The sequence below is a fragment of the Gymnoscopelus braueri genome (genome assembly GCF_963280865.1).
Source record: "Gymnoscopelus braueri genome assembly, chromosome: 7".
In the NCBI taxonomy this organism is placed as follows: Eukaryota; Metazoa; Chordata; class Actinopteri; order Myctophiformes; family Myctophidae; genus Gymnoscopelus; species Gymnoscopelus braueri.
The window spans coordinates 33,562,573-33,583,889 of NC_137608.1; the positions used below are offsets into that span (position 1 = coordinate 33,562,573).

General features: G+C 41.2%; 1 protein-coding gene across 2 annotated transcripts in view; it reads left to right on the plus strand.

The window, feature by feature from the left end:
- The first annotated feature begins 3,578 nt into the window (after nucleotides 1-3,578).
- unc5db (unc-5 netrin receptor Db) overlaps nucleotides 3,579-21,317 on the plus strand; it is a 288,363-nt gene continuing 270,624 nt past the window's right edge. For both annotated transcript variants that reach the window (XM_080434213.1, XM_080434214.1), the window contains exon 1: nucleotides 3,579-3,849. In XM_080434213.1, the coding sequence (XP_080290339.1) occupies nucleotides 3,768-3,849 (82 nt within the window). In that variant the 5' untranslated portion in view covers nucleotides 3,579-3,767. The remainder of the gene's footprint in view (nucleotides 3,850-21,317) is intronic.

A 21,317-nucleotide genomic window follows, 5' to 3' on the forward strand; every position in this document is an offset into this window, starting at 1 on the left:
TTAACTTATACATAGCTGTAATGTGTGTACTGTGTGTATGCAAACAAGTTGTTTTATTGTGACAGCAAAGTCATTCAGTGTTTTTAATAACAGCTATGCATGACCCTGTGAACATTTTTAGGTTACAGTAATTAAACAATAACACTGTGACTGAAACAATAATATTGTGATGCCTAGATTGGCTACATATTGTTATACATGTACTTTAAGTCCATATGGGCTTCCTGGGTACCAGGAAAGATGCATAACACTTTAACCACTTTAACCCTGGTGTCCTGGTTTTGGGGATGTCATTATTGGCAGAACATTTCATTCATTGCTAAAATAGCAGATCTACAAGGACACAACAATTGCAATTACACTTGGTGACTTGGTGAGCTTGGCGATTGTTATTTTTGCATAACACAAGTAAGACGCGCGAACGCTGGAAGCGAACGCAGCTCGAAAATATTGTGTATTTACGGACTTGTAATCCGTGTCATCCGTGTTGGGAGAGAACATTGACTGTGTGTGTGTGTGTGTGTGTGTGTGTGTGTGTGTGTGTGTGTGTGTGTGTGTGTGTGTGTGTGTGTGTGTGTGTGTGTGTGTGTGTGTGTGTGTGTGTGTGTGTGTGGTGTTGCATTGCATTGTCTAAATTCCTGCACTCTGGCGCCCTCTACATAGGTACTGCATGAACACAGACAGACAGACAGACAGACAGACACACAGACACACCCACAACCCGAGCAGGGTTACATAGTAAGCTCCACTTGGTCGGAGGCGCGGCTTCGCCGCGCCTCCTTCCGCGTTCGCAATAATCATATGACTAAAGTATAAAATAGGATAGTATACATTTATTAGTATTGCCATGCTTTAGATAACTAACTAGACGTAGTTGCAACACACCACACTTTGCTGTTTAACGTTATTCAGATAGTTAAGCAACCATTCTGAACCCTTTTGTGATAGATTTTTTTTTAAAACTTTGATAGGCAGCTTACAGTGCCAATCGCGTAGATCTACACGAACCTAAATAATTGCGCAGCGTGCCAGTCGCGTAGATCTGCGCGAAGTGGTCTTTTTTTTCTTTTTTTCTCGCAGGTTCACATTTCATTGTAGGCCTCGTTCGCCATTTTCGTTCCCATCCACCTCCACTCTAAAGCGGAAACTAAATCTCCATTTTCTCGGTTGTTGTTTTTCGCCTCGCTGATCGCTGTTTAACATAAACCGCTGTAGCTTCAAAATGGCCGATCGCCGATCGAAACGGTCTTCTCTGGGCGTCTCACACAGCTACCCTGCATGATTTTAAGGTATTTAGCGAGGTCTGTGGCGACGTGAAAAAAACAAAAAAACAACAATAAATCGCTGGCACTGGTGAGTACATTATGATATTTAACTCTGGCGTGGAATGTGTTAACAAGGTGATGCGATCCTGCGTCGCTATTTTGTGCTTATCCATGCTTGATGATGTTGAATAAGGAAGGCATACAGTCTGTTGTGCTTGCTTACCACCACATCACCTCCTTGGCTACTTCACATGGGGGTAAGCCTTCCTCTATAAGTTTGATCCAGACGTCCTGTAGGAAACAATATTAGGTCCCGTCAGAAGCTGTTTCAGTTTCTCCCTCTCTCTCTCTCTCTGCTGACAGACCTCCGGGCCACTGTAGCCTGTGATTGGGCCAGTAGGCTGGTATTCAGATGATAGGCAAGTCAGTGGGCCAGTGTGATGTCTCTCTGCTCTGTGGGCCGATGCTAATCAAGGATTGGCTATTTCAGATGAGAGACAAGCCAGTGGGCCAATTGTGAGTTCTCTTTACTTTGTGGGCCGGCCGCCCAGCCAAGCCGATTACCGTAATTACCAGCGGCCCGGCGCGGGCCGAAAATTACCGTAATGATCCTAAGACGGGGCCAGCCACCAGCCCATTTATTGGTCGGCCCACCAGGCATATGCCCGCCGTGTCAAAAGGCCAGTCCACCACTGCTGTGGACATATAGACCCCTTAACAGACGACGTCACGCTGGTTGAAAGCGTCATACTGCGCAAGCGTCAAACCTATTCTGCCAGGTCTTGCTAGGGCGCTCAGCACTAGCCAACACACAAGAGGGGGTTGGGGTGTGCTGAAACTAGCGCACCCCGAAACAACAGGCTGAGAATTGATTGCATAAAACAATCACCTGTGCATCCAGTCTCAATGTTGGTAAACAAATAATTGGTCTATAAACCCCAGCACTACCAAATCTACAACCAACATCATGGTCATGGATGTGAGAGGTTAACTACAGGTGTCAGGTTTGTTGTCAGAATAGAATAGAAAAGGTGTCCACAGAGACCCCAGCCATCGAAAGGAACCTCATTAGCATAAAAGGAATTCTCAAAAGTCAGCCTTCCCCCTAAGCATAAGATAACACGACCACAAACATCCATTCACTGATAAATTTAGGCACACAGCGGCTTTTAATTGAGTTGGGCCTGCGTGTAGCCAACAGTGCCTCATGGTCTCCTCCCTGCACTGACTCCATTGGTTCTCACCGGACAGCAGCCGCATGATGCTTCTGAAGGCAGAAAAGTCAGAGCGCATAAACCAGTGTTGCCATGTCTGCTGATTATAAGCGACGTTGTGCTTGTTTTTCTGTAAAGTTGCTTTTAAAGGTAGGGTAAGTGATTTGCTTTGGTTGAAATAAGTGTTAAATAGCTCTATATTCTGATGGTATTCATTGCTATAGAGTGTTTGTTCAGTATTAGGAGTCTCCTTGTCTCTCCACCTCTTTATTAAACAGCAAATGCATTTTCGTTTCAGTTTCAGTTTCATTTCCAATTTTATCCAACCAGGACAGAGAACTCAATCAGGATATAGATTAAACAAGTGAAATTGGAAGTGATGACACTAAGAAATGAGTAGACAAAATTGGAACTGGAACACAAATTAAGCTTAAAAATGGGTACTTTCTTCTGATTGGCTGAGATTTTGACACCTACCGAAAAATGTATTTTCTGTTTATTAAAGAGCTGGAGAGACAGGGAGACATCTGTTACTGAAAAAACACTCTATAGCAATGATTACTATCAGAATATAGTATTTTAACCTTTTAACAAAATACCTTTTGTTTTAACCAAAACATATCACTTACCCTACCTTTAAATATTTGGTAGTTGTTGCGGGTTGCGTTTTTTTTGCGTATTTTGGCTTGTTTCCTAATGTTATTTTAAACCAGTGGTTCTCAAACATGTCAAGGACCCCTAAATTAATATGTATTTGTCTGTGTAGACCCCCATCTGCAAATATTTTGTGCCCAGAGAGACCCCCGTTCCAGATTTGTGTTGTTAAAATGTTAAAAAAAATATTCCAGATTTGTCACTTTTTTTCAAGATTCTTTTGAAAACAGCAGATCTACAAGCTCACAACTCGTGGCATCGCTTGTAGATCGGTTTTAAAGTGCTCATTGTGGTCTCTTATTTCTGGCTTGTTTTCATAGACACCCGGTTGCTTATTTCTCTCGCAAAACCTGGCAACAGTGGCATAAACGCACCGTAAAAGTGATGAGAAGATGCTCTTTCTCTTTCGCCCGGCACGACGTTCAATTCTAGCAGCACGCCAGACTGTCCGTGTGCTGAGGGAGGAACTTGTTGTGCAGCTGGTGGGGTGGTTCTCACCACCACCGCCGCTCATCGGGACCTCTCTCTCCCGACACACAAGGCGGGCTCGTCACAGTACAGAGCCGGCGGCGGTAAACCGGGACGATCGTCCCTTCTTTTAGCGCATCCGCGGCCAAGTGCATGCAGCCTCGGAATGGGTGCGCTGGCGAAAGGACGCTACCTCCGCCTGGGCTTCGTGTTCCTTCTTTACTGCACGACATCCACGGTATCGAAAGGTAAGATTCAACGTTCGTATTGCTGTTTTTTATTGTTATTTATTTGATTCAGTCTGCTCCAAACTGTGACCGGAAGACTCGCCCCAAAACATGCTCGCCCCCATTTCTTTCGCGGAACAGTGGTTATTGTAATCTTGTATTTGTTTGACTGAGGATGGACAAGGTTAGAAATAAGTTTAGGGTTTGGCATAGTTTGACTGAGGTTAAGTTTATGAATAAGGTTAGGTTTTGGCACCGTGTTACCGAGGTTACGTTTAGGAATAAGGTTAGGTTTAGTAGCCTAGTAGGCATAGTTTACTGAGGTTTTGTTTAGGAATACCAAGTGAATACCGCCGGATTTGCCCCGGGGGCGACTGTGTTTTGGGGCGAGTGTTTTGGGCAGTGTGTCTAAACAGGCTGCGTTTCGAATGCGCCTGGCTTTGGTGTTGTTACGCATCAGTTGTGTGTCTCGTTTATCCATCGTTTCTCTATGGATTCACACACATGTGGGCTTGTGAGGCTAACCTTTGTTTGAAAACATTTGTTATAGTCAGCTGCGTCCTCCTGGTATTTATTGCCCCCATCCATCCATCCTTTCTTGGGACAGAATCGAATTCTCCGTTCAAAACGCGCGATATGCTCTCGGATTTCATTAATCACGGCAAAGCCGCGAGATGACAATCTCTATCTCTCTGCACGCTTCGTTTGGTTTTCCTGAGTTCAAACACACCACCAGTCCTCACTCTCTCATTTCATTCTGCCCCTGAAGTCTTGGAATAAACCCATTACATTCCTGGCGTCTCATTCACTAGTTTAATATGGGCATTGCATTGGGCACGGCTGTGCAACAGGCTCTATCATCACACCACACGTATTTCCAAGGAGTTTGCTGCCTCTGCCTGCTACAATGTATTTCTTTAACCAACATTTAAAATGCAACCTCAGTCATGCGTCTCAAATGTCGGCGTATAGTCAGATAAAGAGGCCACAGTGTCAATAAAAGGGCATTTGTTCGTTTAAGGCTCTCGTCGGCCACGCGCAGTCATTCTGGGGACAAGCTCAGATATAGCAGACACTACCCCATTCACTCCTCTTTAGGGAAGGGGTGATGGGAGTTGACAGTGTCTCAGTAACCATGTTGGTACCTGTTTGAATTGATGTTTTAGTCAGTAGAATGGATATTAACCACATATATTACACACAATATGGGAGGCAGCAGGGGTCTGCATGTGTTCTGTATATAGGTTTGTCTCAAACTATGAGCCACCCCATCATCCCATCAAGGATATGTCTATTATTTTTAAATGGGCTACGCTGCTTCTTCTAAGTATTTCAAATCATTTCTGTGCTCTGTATTACTCTACTGTGCATTTTGAAAATGCATCCACATTAACCCAGAGTTGTGGTCCAACATGTTGAAGGTGAATGCTGTGACACGTTGAGGTCACAACTTATAGACGATGTCATTCCATCATCACTGCTCCATTGCATAATGTACCGATTGTGTACCAATTGGATATTTTGCCAGGTCATTCTTTTGTGTGCTTGTCAATACTTGGTCATTTTCTATAGTCATTTACTTGTGCATCCTCTGGGGTTAAATTGATATGATTTGAGTTAATTAGACAAAGCTATATTGGATATGAGATGTCTCCAATCTCGTGAGCACAATATCTTGCAAAAATATACATGTAGAACAACTGAATAATGCTTATGTGACCATCTTGAATACAAAGCAGTTATGCCGTGTGTGAGACTATATCAAATAGAGCCATATGTCACAGTAACGGGAAAGCTCAATTTCTTAATGGTTAGGTATGGTGTTTTTTATTCTCTACCAGTATAACCTGATGTAACATTATCAGCACTTTTATAATTTAGATTTTGTTATATTCATATCTTCAGTGGCTTACAGTGTTATTTTTTAGGTTACTCTTCAGTTACACTAACCACTAGAGCACTGTGTGTGTGTGTGTGTGTGTGTGTGTGTGTGTGTGTGTGTGTGTGTGTGTGTGTGTGTGTGTGTGTGTGTGTGTGTGTGTGTGTGTGTGTGTGTGTGTGTGTGTGTGTGTGTGTGTGTGTGTGTGTGTGTGTGTGTGTGTGTGTGTGTGTGTGCGTGCGCCTTTCCTCGCTGCCAGTTATGTGTTGCACTTCATTCTCAAAGGACCATGAATGCAACGACAGGTGTCACACGGACATTGCCCAGCAAGGTTGACTGTATGAACCTAAGTGCACACATGCCGTAGCCTTGCTGCAGTGGGACCCCATGGCGCTGCCATTCGACAGGAATCAAGCTTTTAAGGATCAATGGCGGTGTGTGCGGGTCTGTTTGCTAGGAGTGCGTATCACGCGAGGGGTCATGAACTGAAGGGTTTTGCTCCTGCACATCATAGACTGTGAGTAAGCAGAGCCAGGGGGAAACCTTAAAAGGTTATTTTGCGGTATTCGCTCAGCATGTGGCACACAGTGGCAACTTCAACTTGCTCTCACGAAGATGGTAGTTATATTTATGTCTGTTTTTATTACCAAGGAATGAAGAAGACCTGTAAATTAGTGATGTTAGAGAGGTGTCCACACCCCCCAAGTTTCCTGTTAATTTATAGCGATATGTGGGCATGATGATTGATTTGTCGCATGATGATTAATTTAATTTGTGTGATCTGATCTCTAATTAGGGAGAGAGCAGGCTATGAACTGGTTAAGAGGAGGAATGAGACAGGAGGAATGGTGTGACAAATGTCGGTGCTGCCCACCTACTGACATCTTTAAGAGCACCGGGCCAAATTCAGGAGCACGTATAGGATATACGTGTGTGTGTGTGTACATATATATATTTATTTAGTGGTGTTGGTGTATGGTATCTACACTAACACAAAAAGCTTACTCTAAATTACTGTATGTGTAAACATTGAACATTTGAACATTATATTTAAAAATAAAGAAAGAAAGTGCATGGAGCTCCAGAATGTACATTTTAACAAACTGAATGGACATTTTAGATTGAAAAGCTCCCCAGAACATAACAAATTACAAAACAGAAAGTATTTCTGCATCTATATGCCACCCAGGCACAATGAGAAAACAAAACATACGAAAACAGACAATGACATTTGCACAAGACGATACACAAGACAATACAGCAGCATCCCAGATTACATAGTACAGGACAATTACACATTACATTTAATTTAGTTTAGCACATGGGTTCTCAAACTTTAGTTTTTTTTATACCAGGATCAATTTTCTGGGGGGAATTATTTGGTGACCCCACACTTGATTTATAGTGCTATTTAAAAGTTGAAATAAAGCTTATTTAAAAATGAAGCACACGTTGGCATAGCCTTGAATTGGAATATTTATTAGAAAACACATTTACAACGCTGTGATTCCTGCTGATTTTGTGTCTTGTTGTCAACATAGTTTAAAAGCTACATAAAAGTGTTCCTGTTCACATTTTTAAAAGGCAGCTATTGCCAAAACCTTGAATAAACAACAACAAATAAAATGCATTCACGGGCTATGCTTTTCACAAACAAATAAATCAGACTTAATGGGACTGCGAAATATAACCTTTTCCAGTTGTCAATGTGCAATCCCACCATCACCTTCCCCCAACCCCACTTGGGGTCCGGGAACCATAGTTTGAGAACCTCTGGTTTACCAGGTCACCTATACGATACAAACAGAACCTCTTGTATATCATTTTCTCTCCCAATGTGTTCTATTTAACTTGCAGCAAAGTATATCTTGTGCTCCAAATGCTTGTTAATATTCTTAGTCACTGGCACCATCCAGAGGAAACTGCTACGTCGTCAGGCCGTTTTGTGTTGATATTTTGTGAAACAAATATGTAGGATGTTGTTCTGAATGTAATAAATCTACTGACAAGAGCTGAGCTGGTCATGTTTAAGTATGTGTCTGAGAGAGAGAGGAAGACGTCGTCGGTCCGTTTTGTGTCAGCAGTATACTGTGACAAAAATGTGCATCGTTCTAAATCTACCGGCAACAGAGCTGTCATCTCGATGTGTGTGTGTGTGAGAGACAGAGAGAGAGAGAGAGAAATTTAGGATGATGTTTTTGACAACTATCGAGCGAGTTATATAACTTTTGCATGATCTTCTTACTTGGAAAAAATCTGGTGAAGGCAGATGCTTCAGTACCGGACCTTCTGTGACCAAGGGAGGGCGAGGTGCAGTGACCAGACGGGAGACTGTAGGTGTTGTTATGGTGACGAGTACTCTCTCCATCTCATACACAAACACGCACCAATTCCCTCCCTCCCGGTTTTCAACAATTGAGACATTAACCCATGAAGACCCGAGGCCGATTCTTACTATATCAGTGGTGCTCAAACTTTTTCATGTCAAGGACCCCCAAAATGACATGTATTTGGCCGCCGACCCCCATCTCAAAATATTTTGTTCCAGGGACCCCCCAGGCGCAAAGATTTTAGTTAAAAATGTTCGCTTTAAAAGAATATAAATATATTAATTTGCACATTTTCTCAATTTTTCAAAAATAGCAGATCTACAAGCTCATAGCGCGGCACTCAGTGCCGCGCTATGAGCTTGTATATCTGCTATTTTTGAATAGCCAAAGTGTAAAATAATGCTTATTAGCTCAAATCAAAAAATTACACAGATGCGTTCCAGGTCTCATTGGGTTAACATGATATAAGATGATAATTAAAAAGGGTGTGTGTTCGTAAGTCATGAGTGTGACTAGTTGGGACTAGTACATATTTGTCGCAAACTTTACGGAAATGGTCGCAAAATGCAACTAAATATAGTCACACTCTGGAGCCCTGGTGGTATTGCAGACTGTTCTTTTGCTATAATAACCAAATTGGCATATTTTTGAAATGTATGACACTACAATCTCAACCACCTAATTACTGAGTTTCAATTTAAGGAGCTGAAAAGAGCAAAACTTGTCTCGGTGAAACATATCGACTCAAAAACTATTTGTATCAGCATTAGGGCTATTTTGTCAAGCATGCACTAAAAGGCGAGGCCTCAACATTGGTTACATGTGAATAGAGCCACGCTAAGGGAGTGAAATCCTGTATTATTTTTTGTTCCTGCTCATCTTGTTTTCCCATGCAACATTTGTATGAAATGATTGTGCTTGCGGTGGGCGCATTTGATAAATATTTACAGCCAATGCAATCATGTAGCCTCACAGATACACGGTTGTGTAGTCTGCAGTTAAAGCATCCAACCATAGCCATATGGCGGGTTATGTGGTTGTTCCTCTGTTTTCCGTCGACGTGACCTTGTTATACAAAATAGACTCATCAAAATGTCTCCAGGCATTGCTTCACCTTTGGCTTGGCACTACTGATTGCACTCCATTCCTAATGTTTTATTTTAACGGGAAGGTACGTGGGCGGTGGGGGGACGTTTGGCATAGCACAAAAGGTGCACAAAACTGTGACCACTTTTGTTTTCATAGTCACACACACACACACACACAAAAAAGAAAACTCAAGGTTTTCATTTTGCTGTGTACAGGGCTTTTATGAAAACAGACGAAGGTCAAATCTGTTATTTTCCCTCAGAGAAAGTAAGGGGGCCTCTAATTTTTTTCTCCCCCCCTATCCCCCCCCCCCCCCCCCCCCCCCGCCATCTGAGAATGAATCATCATTCTCGGGCTGGCGAGGGTGTCAGCGCGCCGAGTTCAGTGCCCAGATTTACATTTAAATGAAACCAAATGGCTGTACATTCAGAAATGATATACAGTAATGATGATGGTAATAAAAGCAAAGTCCCCCCTTTCATATTGGGGCCGGCTTCCTGCTTGTGATTGCTGTCATTTAGGGACTTTGCAGGTATATTTTATGAGTTATGTCTTTGGCTATGTCAAGATTATTACCTACACATTTCAATGAGTGGATTCATCAAGGTGCCTGTATAAGGTGCTTACCGTAGTCTGTCATCAGGGTGTGCGCAATTCCTTGGTTTCTCCTTTTTTCCCCCCTCCTCAGTGTGGCTGTTTCTAACTCACATTACCTCCTTTTAGAAATTCTTTCTTTATCCGTTATCCCAGTTGTCCAGCTTGTGAGATTCAAAAGAACACTATTAACAATATACAGAGGGAGAAGTCACTTTGAATTATTCCCCCATATTCTAGTGAATTCCATTTCCCTTCCCTTCCCAAGTTAACCTCCCAACCTTTGTCAGTTTCTGAAAACTGACACGGGAAATGCTGCGAAGTAGGACGCGAGAGCGAGCGTGTGTGTGTGTGTGCGCGCGCGTGTGTGTGTGTGTGTGTGTTTTATGAATTCCCCATCACCCTCTTCTGCTGGCTTTACAATGGGCTAATCTATCCTTAAATGGATGCTGTAGCTTTCATCCACTTAATCTGAAGGGACAGCAATCAGGACATGGCGAGAAGCTCTCCCCTTCAGTCACTGTGCTAAATCATGTAAGAAGCTGCAGATCTCCTTCATCTATCTCAGCCCAGGCCATAGGTTCAATCATCGGGTGGTCTCAGGCTCAAATGTCTCTATTCTACAGCATCATTCAAAGTACAGGCTATAGATAGAAAACAGCCACGCACAATAGGCCTACTGACACAATAAATATACTATGAATTTTGTTTGGGATATTAAGATTGTGAATGGCATGTAAGTTATCTTCTGTCATTTTTTATTTCTTTGGCTTTTCAAAAAATGCAGATCTACAAGCTCGTAGATCTGCTATAATTGAAACATCTTGAAAATGTGTGCAAATCTTTGAATATATACATTTTTAACTCAAATCTTTGCCTTTGGGGGGGGGTCCCTGGAACAAAACATTTTGAGAAGGGAGGGTCAAATACATATCATTTTGGGGGTCCTTGACATGAAAAAGGTTTGAGAACCCCTGATTTTTTTTAACTGTTAGGTTTTAGAAGACATTTGTAGAATCCCCAGAAGCAAAGATTTGAGTAAAGAAATTTTGCTTAAAAAATATATATATATTCAAAGATTTGAAAAATCACGATTTTCTCCCAACAAATAGCAGATCTACAAGCTCGTGGTGCGGCACTTGGTGCTGCGCTATGAGCTTGTACATCTGCTATTTTTGAATAGCCCAAAGTATAAAATAATGGTTATAGCAAAAAATCACCAGATTTAATGTGTTAAAGGTTTATACTTTGTCGACTGCTCAAGTTCAGTAGATAAAAAATCATGCTGAGATCATAGAGAATCTGTGGACTGAAGTAGATACTCTTCTGTGGTTGCCATCCACGGGTCAAGCAGGCAGATACATACTTCAAGTAGGACCAGGATACTGGCCTGGAAGGTTGTGTCACAGTCAGTGAATGCTGGAATGCCAGTACAGAGGAGAGAAATGTTAAGATACACACTACAGAATAGGATATGTTGAAGTTTGAGATGGTGAGTGTTCAGTTTAGTATAGAGGCGTACCAGGGGTGAAGGTAGTGGTGGTGCATTCCATTTGCATTGCAGCAGTAGCAAGAAAAGATGTAGTAGCCAATATGCAAGATACTGTAGCTGTTGGATGTGTGGAGCCGGGCGTTTAAATAGACTGTCAAGTCAATGTTTTTGTTGTTAACACATTAAATTCAGGAACGCATACTGTGTCATTTTAGATTTTTTTTTTAGCCATATTAACCATTATTTTATACTTTGGGCTATTCAAAAATAGTTTGAGAACCACTGATATAGCAACATACTGTTAGGATTTAGAAACAAAATTTGGATATGTTTTTGGCTGCGGAACCCCCATCTCAAGATATTTTGTTCCAGGGACCCCCATTCAGAAGCAAAAATTTGAGTTGAAAATGTTAAAAAAATATATATTCAAAGATCATAGTGCGGCACTCGGTGCCGCACTATGAGCTTGTATATCTGCAATTTTTGAATAGCCAAATAAATCTTAAAATGCATTCCTGGTCTTAATGGATTAAGAATCCCCATTAGTCTACACCGTAGAGACTATTCTTCCTGGGGTCCAGAGACTATTCTTCCTGGGGTCCAGAGACTATTCTTCCTGGGGTCCAGAGAGACTATTCTTCCTGGGGTCCAGAGAGACTATTCTTCCTGGGGTCCAGAGAGACTATTCTTCCTGGGGTCCAGAGAGACGATTCTTCCTGGGGTCCAGATGGTATAGTTGGTGCTCATCTTTGTGGACCGCATGACTTCATGTCCCTGCCTGAATGTATTCAGGGCAGCAGCGGTTCAGGACATAGAGTAGCCATCTTGGAATTCGGAAAGGATCCCAGGCTCCTCCTGGCTGCATGTCAAAGTGTACTTGAGCAAGACACTGAACCCCTAACTGCTCCCAGTGAGCAGGTTGGTGGTTCTTGCATGGTTTTCTCTGCTATGTGTGTGAACTGTGAATGTAATGCACATTGCTCATTGCTTTGGAGAAAGGTGCTATATAAATGCACCATTTAACTTCATGTATTCTACTGTATTTGATACTTTTATAATGGACATAATATGGACCACAATGGAAACAAGCTTTGACTTGTGATTAATCCCATTTTGGCACTTTTAATTGGTTATACTGTGCTTTTAACTGTTGCCAATAACATCATCTATTCTATGCAATTCTATTCTATATTTCTGTTCTATTCTATTCCATTAAGATAAAGTATAAGATAAATTTAGGATAAACCATTGGGGAATTTCTGGCACAATGAGGATATAAGAAGCAAAACAAAGTCATTCACAACTAAGTCACAACAAGTGGGACTTGTATGATGAATGACTATGGACATAGCAGGGATACATATTATGATAACGGGCTCTTTCATAGATTTCTTTGGTAATTAGGCCTTTCAGTACTACAAAATACTGTGAACCCAACAAACACGTAGGACTAACTCAGTCTATGAATATGCATTTTCTTATACAAGCCAGGGACTCTGGCAGGGATACTGTTGTATAATTATGACAGAATAGATATGCTTCATGATGCTAGATTGTTACTCTCATACAAAAAAAAAACGTTAGAAGCAAAGTGCAGCAACATTCCCCCATTACATTTAATTACATTTTAGGCATGTTAACTGGATGCTCTTATCCATAGGGACTTGGAGTACGTGTTCCATTACACTTAAATGTCTTTATCACCAACATTTACAGACAGTCAATAAAAAGAGAGGTGTGAGGGTCAAATTAAAAACACCTAGAAAATGGAGGTAACAAAAGCACTCCTATACCCCCTAGAATATTTACTGCTATGCATCATCAATAATAGAAAAGTACAAGGTAGAGAAATAAGAGCCAAGCAGAGCACCCTTTTCTTTCCCTGTGATTCGAGGTAATTAGTTGCTTGTTCGTATCATCTGTCCAATTCATACACTTTAATAACTCCTCCTGGTAAACAATGTCTTTGATATGAAAGATTTGTTTTTCTTAAGCTGAGACAGTGAACAGCCTCAATATTATGCATTCTTAAATCAGGTCTAATCAAGAACATGCATGTGTGTGTCGCCCAATTTCAGCTCAATTTATCACACTCGTGCTTATTAAACGTGTTTATTATTGTTTTACTAAAAAGCGGTGTCGACTTGTTTTCATTTGTTGGTTTGGTTCACCCTTGGGCTTTCAGTGAGGGTAGATTGAAGTCTGGTCTGGTGGTAATATACTTTAAATTTAGAGGTGTCAAGTTGTGCTGTGCTCTGTGTTCTTTTTTCCCCCTTCCATATCAGTGTTTACAGATGGTGTGCAGCAGATGAGCTTTTTACAAGCTTGCTTTTATGATAGCAACCTATTTAGCAAACCTCCAAGTAGCTGTAAGATCTACTGGGCATGCACGCATACATACCTGCACGCACGCACACACATACATGCACGCACACGCGCGCGCACACACAGACACACTCACAGGCAAACGGTGTAATTATAAACACCAATACACACCCGGTGTAATTAGAAACACCAATGTAGACAGCAGTGCATAAACATTCCCCGGCATATTTGATTGTATCAGAGCAGCAAGCCCTTTATATAGTCACAGGTGTGTCAGATGAAAGGCGAAGCCTCATCTTTCATCAAGTTAGAGTGAATTCAATATTGTTATCGGAAAACACGTCCCTGTGATGTATGGTTCATGGCTGGAATCAGTGTCTGACGATCTCAGGCAAATGGCCTTTTGATTGAGTGGAAGTTCCTCAGTAAATCTCTCCGAGGCCACCCAATGAAACTGAAATTACACACACATTTTTGTCCTTTTTAATCTGTCTGTAATTAACCCTGTGGTGTCTAGAGGTAGTCTCAGCGTACTTGTTCTTGTTGTTTCTATGTCGAGCTCTTCATTATATCTGTCAGGAGATCATGACAATTTCACCCCTGTGTGTGTCTGTTTATCTGTCTGCAGTTGCATACTTGCATACTAGTACACCTAGGAGGATGTGTCCCGCTACCAACTAGACAATTACAATCCTTCCGTCTCTCCAGTTTTTGGGATGTACCGGAACTAGCTAATCGCAGGGATAGAAGTTCTCGGTGCAAGCTGACTTTAGATTGACAATAAAGTAAAAATGTATAAACATATACAACGTGCTCATTATATAAACCCCCTCCTGTATTTTGATTTAGTTTTAGTCAGTCTTTTGAATAAAATTCCATTTAGTTTTAGTCATATTTTAGTCATCTGAAACGTTTTAGTTTTCGTCTAGTTTTAGTCGACTAAATATCATAAGATTATAGTCGACTAAAACTACAGTTGATTTAGTCGACTAAAATGTATTTTGGCGGTGCCTTGATGTCGTCGTAATGGCACTTAGTTGCATGCTGAAAATAGCTGATCTACAAGCTTGAGCTTGTAGATCTGCTATTTAACCCAACATAAAATGACTTGTCTTTTAGTTGTAATGGATTTCTTCTCCACTATAGACCCTCTCCAACATTTTGGTCTAGTTTTTATTTGTCATCATAGCTTCGTTGATTCGTTATTATTTCGTTTTCGTCAGTGAAAAAAGGTAGTTGACAAACATTTTCCGTCATAGTTTTAGTCGACGAAAACAACACTGCCCCCCCACCTTCAATAGAAAGCAGGTATTTCAGCCCACCCCCCTCCCAGTCCCTGCTCCTCCTTTACTAAAGCATTTTCTTGTGATATCGCCACCCCTTGGTCCTCTTGCTGTTTCTTTACCCACTTCTCGTGGCCTTGGGTCAACTGTTCCAACATGTCCTCTGTTGATTCATGCCATGGCAGTGGGGTGGGGGGGGGGCCTAGTGGGACAGAACTGTGCTGAAGGACACACTGTGATGAATGGACTGCTGAGTGCCAGTCTCGGCTCACTGTGTCCTGTTCCTGCCTGGAGGAACGTATGGTTCTCCGCTGTGGCTGGTGGGCTACATGTTACTCACTGTAGCTGCGGTGTTTCTCTGACCACGGGTTTGACCGCAGAGAGCAACGAGCGCCAGGGGAAAGTCAAAGCAAGTGGTTTTAACCCATTAAAGCCGGGAACGCATCTGTGTGTAACCACTTTAACCATTATTTTATATTTGATAAAATAGCAGATATACAAGCTCATAGCGCGCTTGTAGATCTGCTATTTTCCTTTTTTTAAATCTGTAAATCTGTAAATGTATATATATATAGTTTTGAAGCGAACATTTTTAACTCAAATCTTTGCTTCTGTAGGGGTCCCTGGAACAACATTTTTGGGTGGTCCTTGACATGGAAAAAAGTTTGAGAACCACTGATATTATAGCAACATAATAAAAATAAAAAAACTGTTAGGATTTAGAAGACATTTGTAAAATCCCCCAGAAGCAAAGATTTGAGTTAAAATGTTCGCTTTAAAAAAATTATATATTCAAAGATTTGCACTCATTTTTCACGATTTTTCAAAAATAGCAGATCTACAAGCTCCTATGAGCTTGTAGATCTGCTATTTTTGAATAGCCCAAAGAAATCTTAAAATGACACAGATGCGTCCCCGGTCTGAATGGGTTAATAGAAGACTAGTATTATATTAGAGTATCCCGACCTGTGGGTTGCAGGAAACCCAGGGGACCGCTGAACGGACCACTGCAGAGAAAAAGGCCAAGCGCACCCCTCAAATGTCAACGAAAAGGGCTTAATAGGCTACAGTAATGGGTTGGTATATTAGAGCTGAGGTGCATGACACGTTACACAAATGTTAGTGGTTCAGGAAAGGTACTTGTTGTTGCGATCTATGACAGTGGATGTAGTGTCAAGCTTCTGTCGCTTTTGTGCTACAATGTTTCTCTTACCATGGGATTGACCATGGAGAAGTCAAAATATTTAATTATATGGTTGATAGTAAACAATGGCACACTATGATAGGGCTGTCAACTTTCCTCAGAAATGATATTCGAATATTGGTCTTAAAAATATATTCGAATATTATTATTATTATTATTATAAAAAAATATATAATTTTTTTTTTCATAAAAAAAAAAAAAAAAAAATCTTTTTTGACAAACAGTACAAAAAACAATGTATCGAGTGCTCGGATCCAATAAAACATATCTTTTGTTTGTTTTTTATAACTTCATACATTGTTTTTTGTATTGTCCCTGTCAAATAAACAAAATAATAATAATAATTAATTCAAATATTCATTTTCATATTCGAATATACATATTTTCCCAATATTCGAATAATATTCGAATATTCGTTTGACAGCCCTACACTATGATCGAGGGGTATTATCCGTACTGGCATCTGTAATGTTCCTGCCCACCACTGTAGAAACTGGGCTTGGTGCCTCCTGCTTGGCCGGGGCGTCCCAAGGAACACAATTGGCCGTTCAGCGGGATGCAGAACTGGGAGGGATAGAGGGATAGATTAGTTTTAGGTGAGGGTTATTTTCCACCATTTTATGTCTACAAACAGAATTGTAATGCCGTTTCATAAAATATTATCATTTAATTTGATTGAGATTTACTGAAATATCACAATATCACTGCCTGAATGCAACATCACTGTACAGTAAGGTACACAGTAGGTACACAGTAGGTACACAGTGAATACACATGGACCCCAATGGAAACAAGCCATAGTGCTTTCTTGGGTTTAATCCTTTTAGCATCCTTTTGTATTGATCTGTACTTTCTGTGCTCTTTTTGCAAACTGTTAAAAAAGGATTCAATCAATCAATCAAACAAACAAACAGTCAATCAATCAGGTCTCACCCTTGAATGCATCATTAATAATAAATAATGGTGCATTTATATGCCTTTAGTGCCTTTTTCCAAAGCACTTTAAAATGTGCATTACATTCACACATTCATTCAGACTGTGTGTGTGTGTGTGTGTGTGTGTGTGTGTGTGTGTGTGTGTGTGTGTGTGTGTGTGTGTGTGTGTGTGTGTGTGTGTGTGTGTGTGTGTGTGTGTGTGTGTGTGTGTGTGTGTGTGTGTGTGTGTGTGTGTGTGTGTGTGTGTGTGTCCTAACCGTCTGTCCATTGTACCAAGACATCAGAGACACATACTTCCCACAGATTACAACCACACACGGAGATTTTGAAAACATGACCAATGACAAAAAACTCCCATATCTGCTGGGCGAAGTACAACAATGTGCAAACACAGCAGCAAGATTCGTGAGTTGCTGTGATAGGAGAAGGATATCAAACGGAACACAACCACCCTAAAGACTAATCATTGTGTATATTCCGGCACTATACCTGCACCGAGTGATCTTGGTACATAGAAATTGATCTATTGAAGATTCTGACTTTCAAATGTACATATTTTTTGTTTTGATTGTATTGCTGTATTGTTGTATTGTGCTTTCTGCTTTGGCAATATTTTCTCATGCCAATAAAGCCCTTTGAATTGTGTGTGTGTGTGTGTGTGTGTGTGTGTGCGTGTGTCAAAGAAAAATAGAAGGCTATACTGTGATATTGGTAGTGTTACAAAATCAAGGCTAATGTACAGTAGCACACAATGCTGCTTTCGCTTTTCTTGCATTTTGGCCCTAAAGGTGTAAAGAGCAGAGACAGGAAAGCGGCAGTAGAGAGAGAATGAGAGAATGGAAAGGATGTGTGATTAAAATCATTACCTGTACTCAAACCCATGATGAGCACTGGGTATATGTGTCTTATCCTGCTAAGCTTGCTTGTAGCTGATTAATTTGATACTGTACTAATTTAACATGGTAGTTAAATTCACATCGCCCTAATAGTGCTGACGTGTCTGCTTAGTGTGGTTCTTTTGTCAGTGTAATCTCCTCTAGTATAATCTTTCACTGTGTTCCATCGGAAGCTGGTCCAACAGATTCTTTTGGCTACCGAATTGCAAGTTTCTTGACTTGCTTCCATGCTCCATGCTTTATGGTCAGTCTCTCCTTTTGGCAGTCTGCTCGCTCCCTGGCCACATTAGCCACCGTTCTCATCAAGAATAACTCACCGGCGCAAAGCCTCAACTCGGATTGACAAATGATCAGAACGGGTCCCGGCGGTGCTGGCTACAGTGAAACGGAGGCTAATATGAAAATACATTTAACCCATTAAGGCCTGAAGCCGATTCTACAAATGTCTTCCAAATCCCAAGAGTATTCTGAAAAAAACGTATGTTACTATATCAGTGGTGCTCAATCTTTTTCATGTCAAGGACCCCCAAAATTATATGTATTTGGCCACGGACCCCCCATCTCATAATGTATTGTTCCAGGGACCCCCAGAAGCAAGGATTTGAGTTTAAAATGTTCGCTTTAAAATAATATAAATATATTAATTTGCACGAATTTCTCGATTTTTCAAAAATAGCAGATCTACAAGCTCATAGCGCCGCGCTATGAGCTTGTATATCTGCTATTTTTGAATAGCCCAACGTGTAAAATAATGCTTTTTTTTTAATAGCTCAAATCAAAAACGTGTCACAGATGCGTTCCCGGTCTTAATGGGTTAAAGGCTGTCACCAGGGCGGAGACATCAGACATTGGTTTCCTAGCAAGCAGAAAGAGATGGGTTTCAAAATGTTTCAAGGCGGGGGGGGGGGGCCTCTCCTCTGGACAGGATAATGAGGTAGAGTTGATGACTCCAGACAGCCACGGCTGTCTCCTTCTGAGCCTCACAGCTGGATAGTGATGCAACTCCTAATGGGTGTTGCCTCCCTCTGTTTGAACCTGTTTCAGTAGCTTTTTGCAAGTGTTTGCAGTGCTTTTTCTCTTCTTTTTATAATAATCTTAGCGAGTGCTTTAGTCTGTTGAATGTGGTGCCATGCTACGTACAGAGGCCCATCTCTTTTTTTGAAGTGTTTTTTTAATGAGCTCGTGTTTGATCTTTTGCAAGTTTTCATTGATCTACTCACTGACATGAAAGGTCCCGAGAGACTTGCCCCTGCGACTTGGCAAAGCATTCATAGAACGAATGTTTCATTGTATTCCTCCGGTCCTCTACTCCTTTTTTTTTTTGCACTTTTCTCTGTTTTGTCTTGAGGGCTAGTTGCTGAGTAACTGGTTCAGTTTCCTTGCGTGCCCATGGCAGCCTCCCACTGCCGCCTCCTTTTTATGTTCAGAAAATGCGCCTTTTGAAAGTCAGTTCAGCATTTGATCCAATCTGAGAGTTCTCGGGGTCAACGCCGCTGTGGATTAGTCAATGCTCTCATGTAAGCCAACATGCTTTCATCTCAACCTTGTGGGCCATGTTGTATCTTTTGGTGATTTGTAATGGCTTGTGCCCACACAGTGCCCAAGAAACGGATGCTGTTTTTTTTTTCCTTTTGAGGCTGTAGCGAGGCAAGTCTGTATTTCACAGCTGCAGTGGAGCATGATAAGAGTGCTTTGTTGCTGACCTTAACCCATTAAGACCTGAGGCCGCGTCCAAAAAAAATCTAAATCCTAAAAAAAAATCGGAAAAAAATATAAAAAAAATATTTTCACGATTTTTCAAAAATAGCAGATCTACAAGCTCGTAGCGCGGCACTCGGTGCCGCGCTATGAGCTTGTATATCTGCTATTTTTCAATAGCCCAAAGAAATCTAAAGTGACACAGATGCGTTCCAGGTATTAATGGGTTAAGATGCCACTTGTTTTGGAACATATCATGTCAACCGTTGTGGTGTTAATCATTCGGCTTGTCACAATAATTGTGACAATAAACGGGATGATGGATAATTATTCTGTCTAGCTAACTGGGTTATCTACGATATCTTGTTTATGACAAATAGTCTGCTCTTGTTAATCCAGTCTCTATAGGGCAGAGCAGTGAGGTGCCGGAAGTACACGTCACATTCCTTTCCAGCATGATTTCTTTCTCAGCCATAATGTCGTAACAATCGAATGTACACTTAACCACTAGTATGTGTTGCCATGTCTGCTTACATTTAATAAGCGACTTTGGGCTTGTTCTTAAAGTGAAGTTGCCTATTTGGTGCTTGCTCCCTAGCGTTTTTTAAACCAGTGGTTCCCAATTTTTTTCATGTCAAGGACCCCCAGATTAATATGTATTTGCCCGCGGACCCCCATCTGAAAATATGTTGTGCCAGTGACCCCCATACAAGATTTTTTTTTTTTTTTTAATGTTTCCAAACTATTCAAAAAATTACACTTTTTTTCCCCAATATTTTTTGAAAATATATCTACAAGCTCCCAACATGTCACGATGTGACACGTTGTGAGCTTGTAGATCTGCTATTTTCAAATAGCCGATGTAAAGTGGTAAAACCTTTTGCTTCTTTTTGGCTTGTTTTCATAGACCTGGCCGCTTGTTTCTTTTGCAAAATCTGGCAACACACTGATTTTACTTTTACTTTCACTGCATTACACCCAAGACAAAAAAAAATAGAAAGACATGCCATCTCCGGTTTACTTCCCGTATCTGCGTGGAGTAGGTGGCTGCCTTTTTATGAAACCGGAACCAGGTTGGAGTCTATTATTTCCAATGGAAGAGTGATCGTGAACGCAGCTTCTGAACCATTCTTTAGCCCCATGGATTAAATATTGGACCTGATCGCCACACAATATTCCCAAGATTTTCATACTAAAATGCCTTTTTTTCAGAGAGACAAACCAGGAGAAAATCAACTTGATTATCAACCTCCCTGTCCCAGCAACACACCCTCGGGAGATCTAGCACCAGTAAACCTAGGACGTTCGCGATATTTGCTGTCGGACGCCGGCACCCACTTAGGAAACCATTTGTAGGATTTGTGTACCATTTCGCCTCTAGTGGCTCTTAATAAATTAACCGTCTTTGATTACACCTGCAACTAGGGAGGAAGTGACCAGATATTGAATGAAGCAGCAGAAAAAGGGCAATGGCGCCGCCCTGGAGAAGGGCCAAGGATAAGGTGAATTGTATAGTGAAAGAGTAGAAAATGATAAGTAGCTACACAAAAATCAAACGGTGAAGTGTAATTGCCACTGTGTGCAGGGTGTTTCAGTGGCGTTTGGTGAAGGAAAATATATATTGTCACGACTGGGCGATTGAAACTAGGACCCAAAATTCAACACAGGGAATCAATGAAATATCCACAAGGACTTTCACTCGGACTTCACAGGAGCCAAACAAACACCTAACATGAAGGTTGTTAAACTGGCAAAGAGGAATA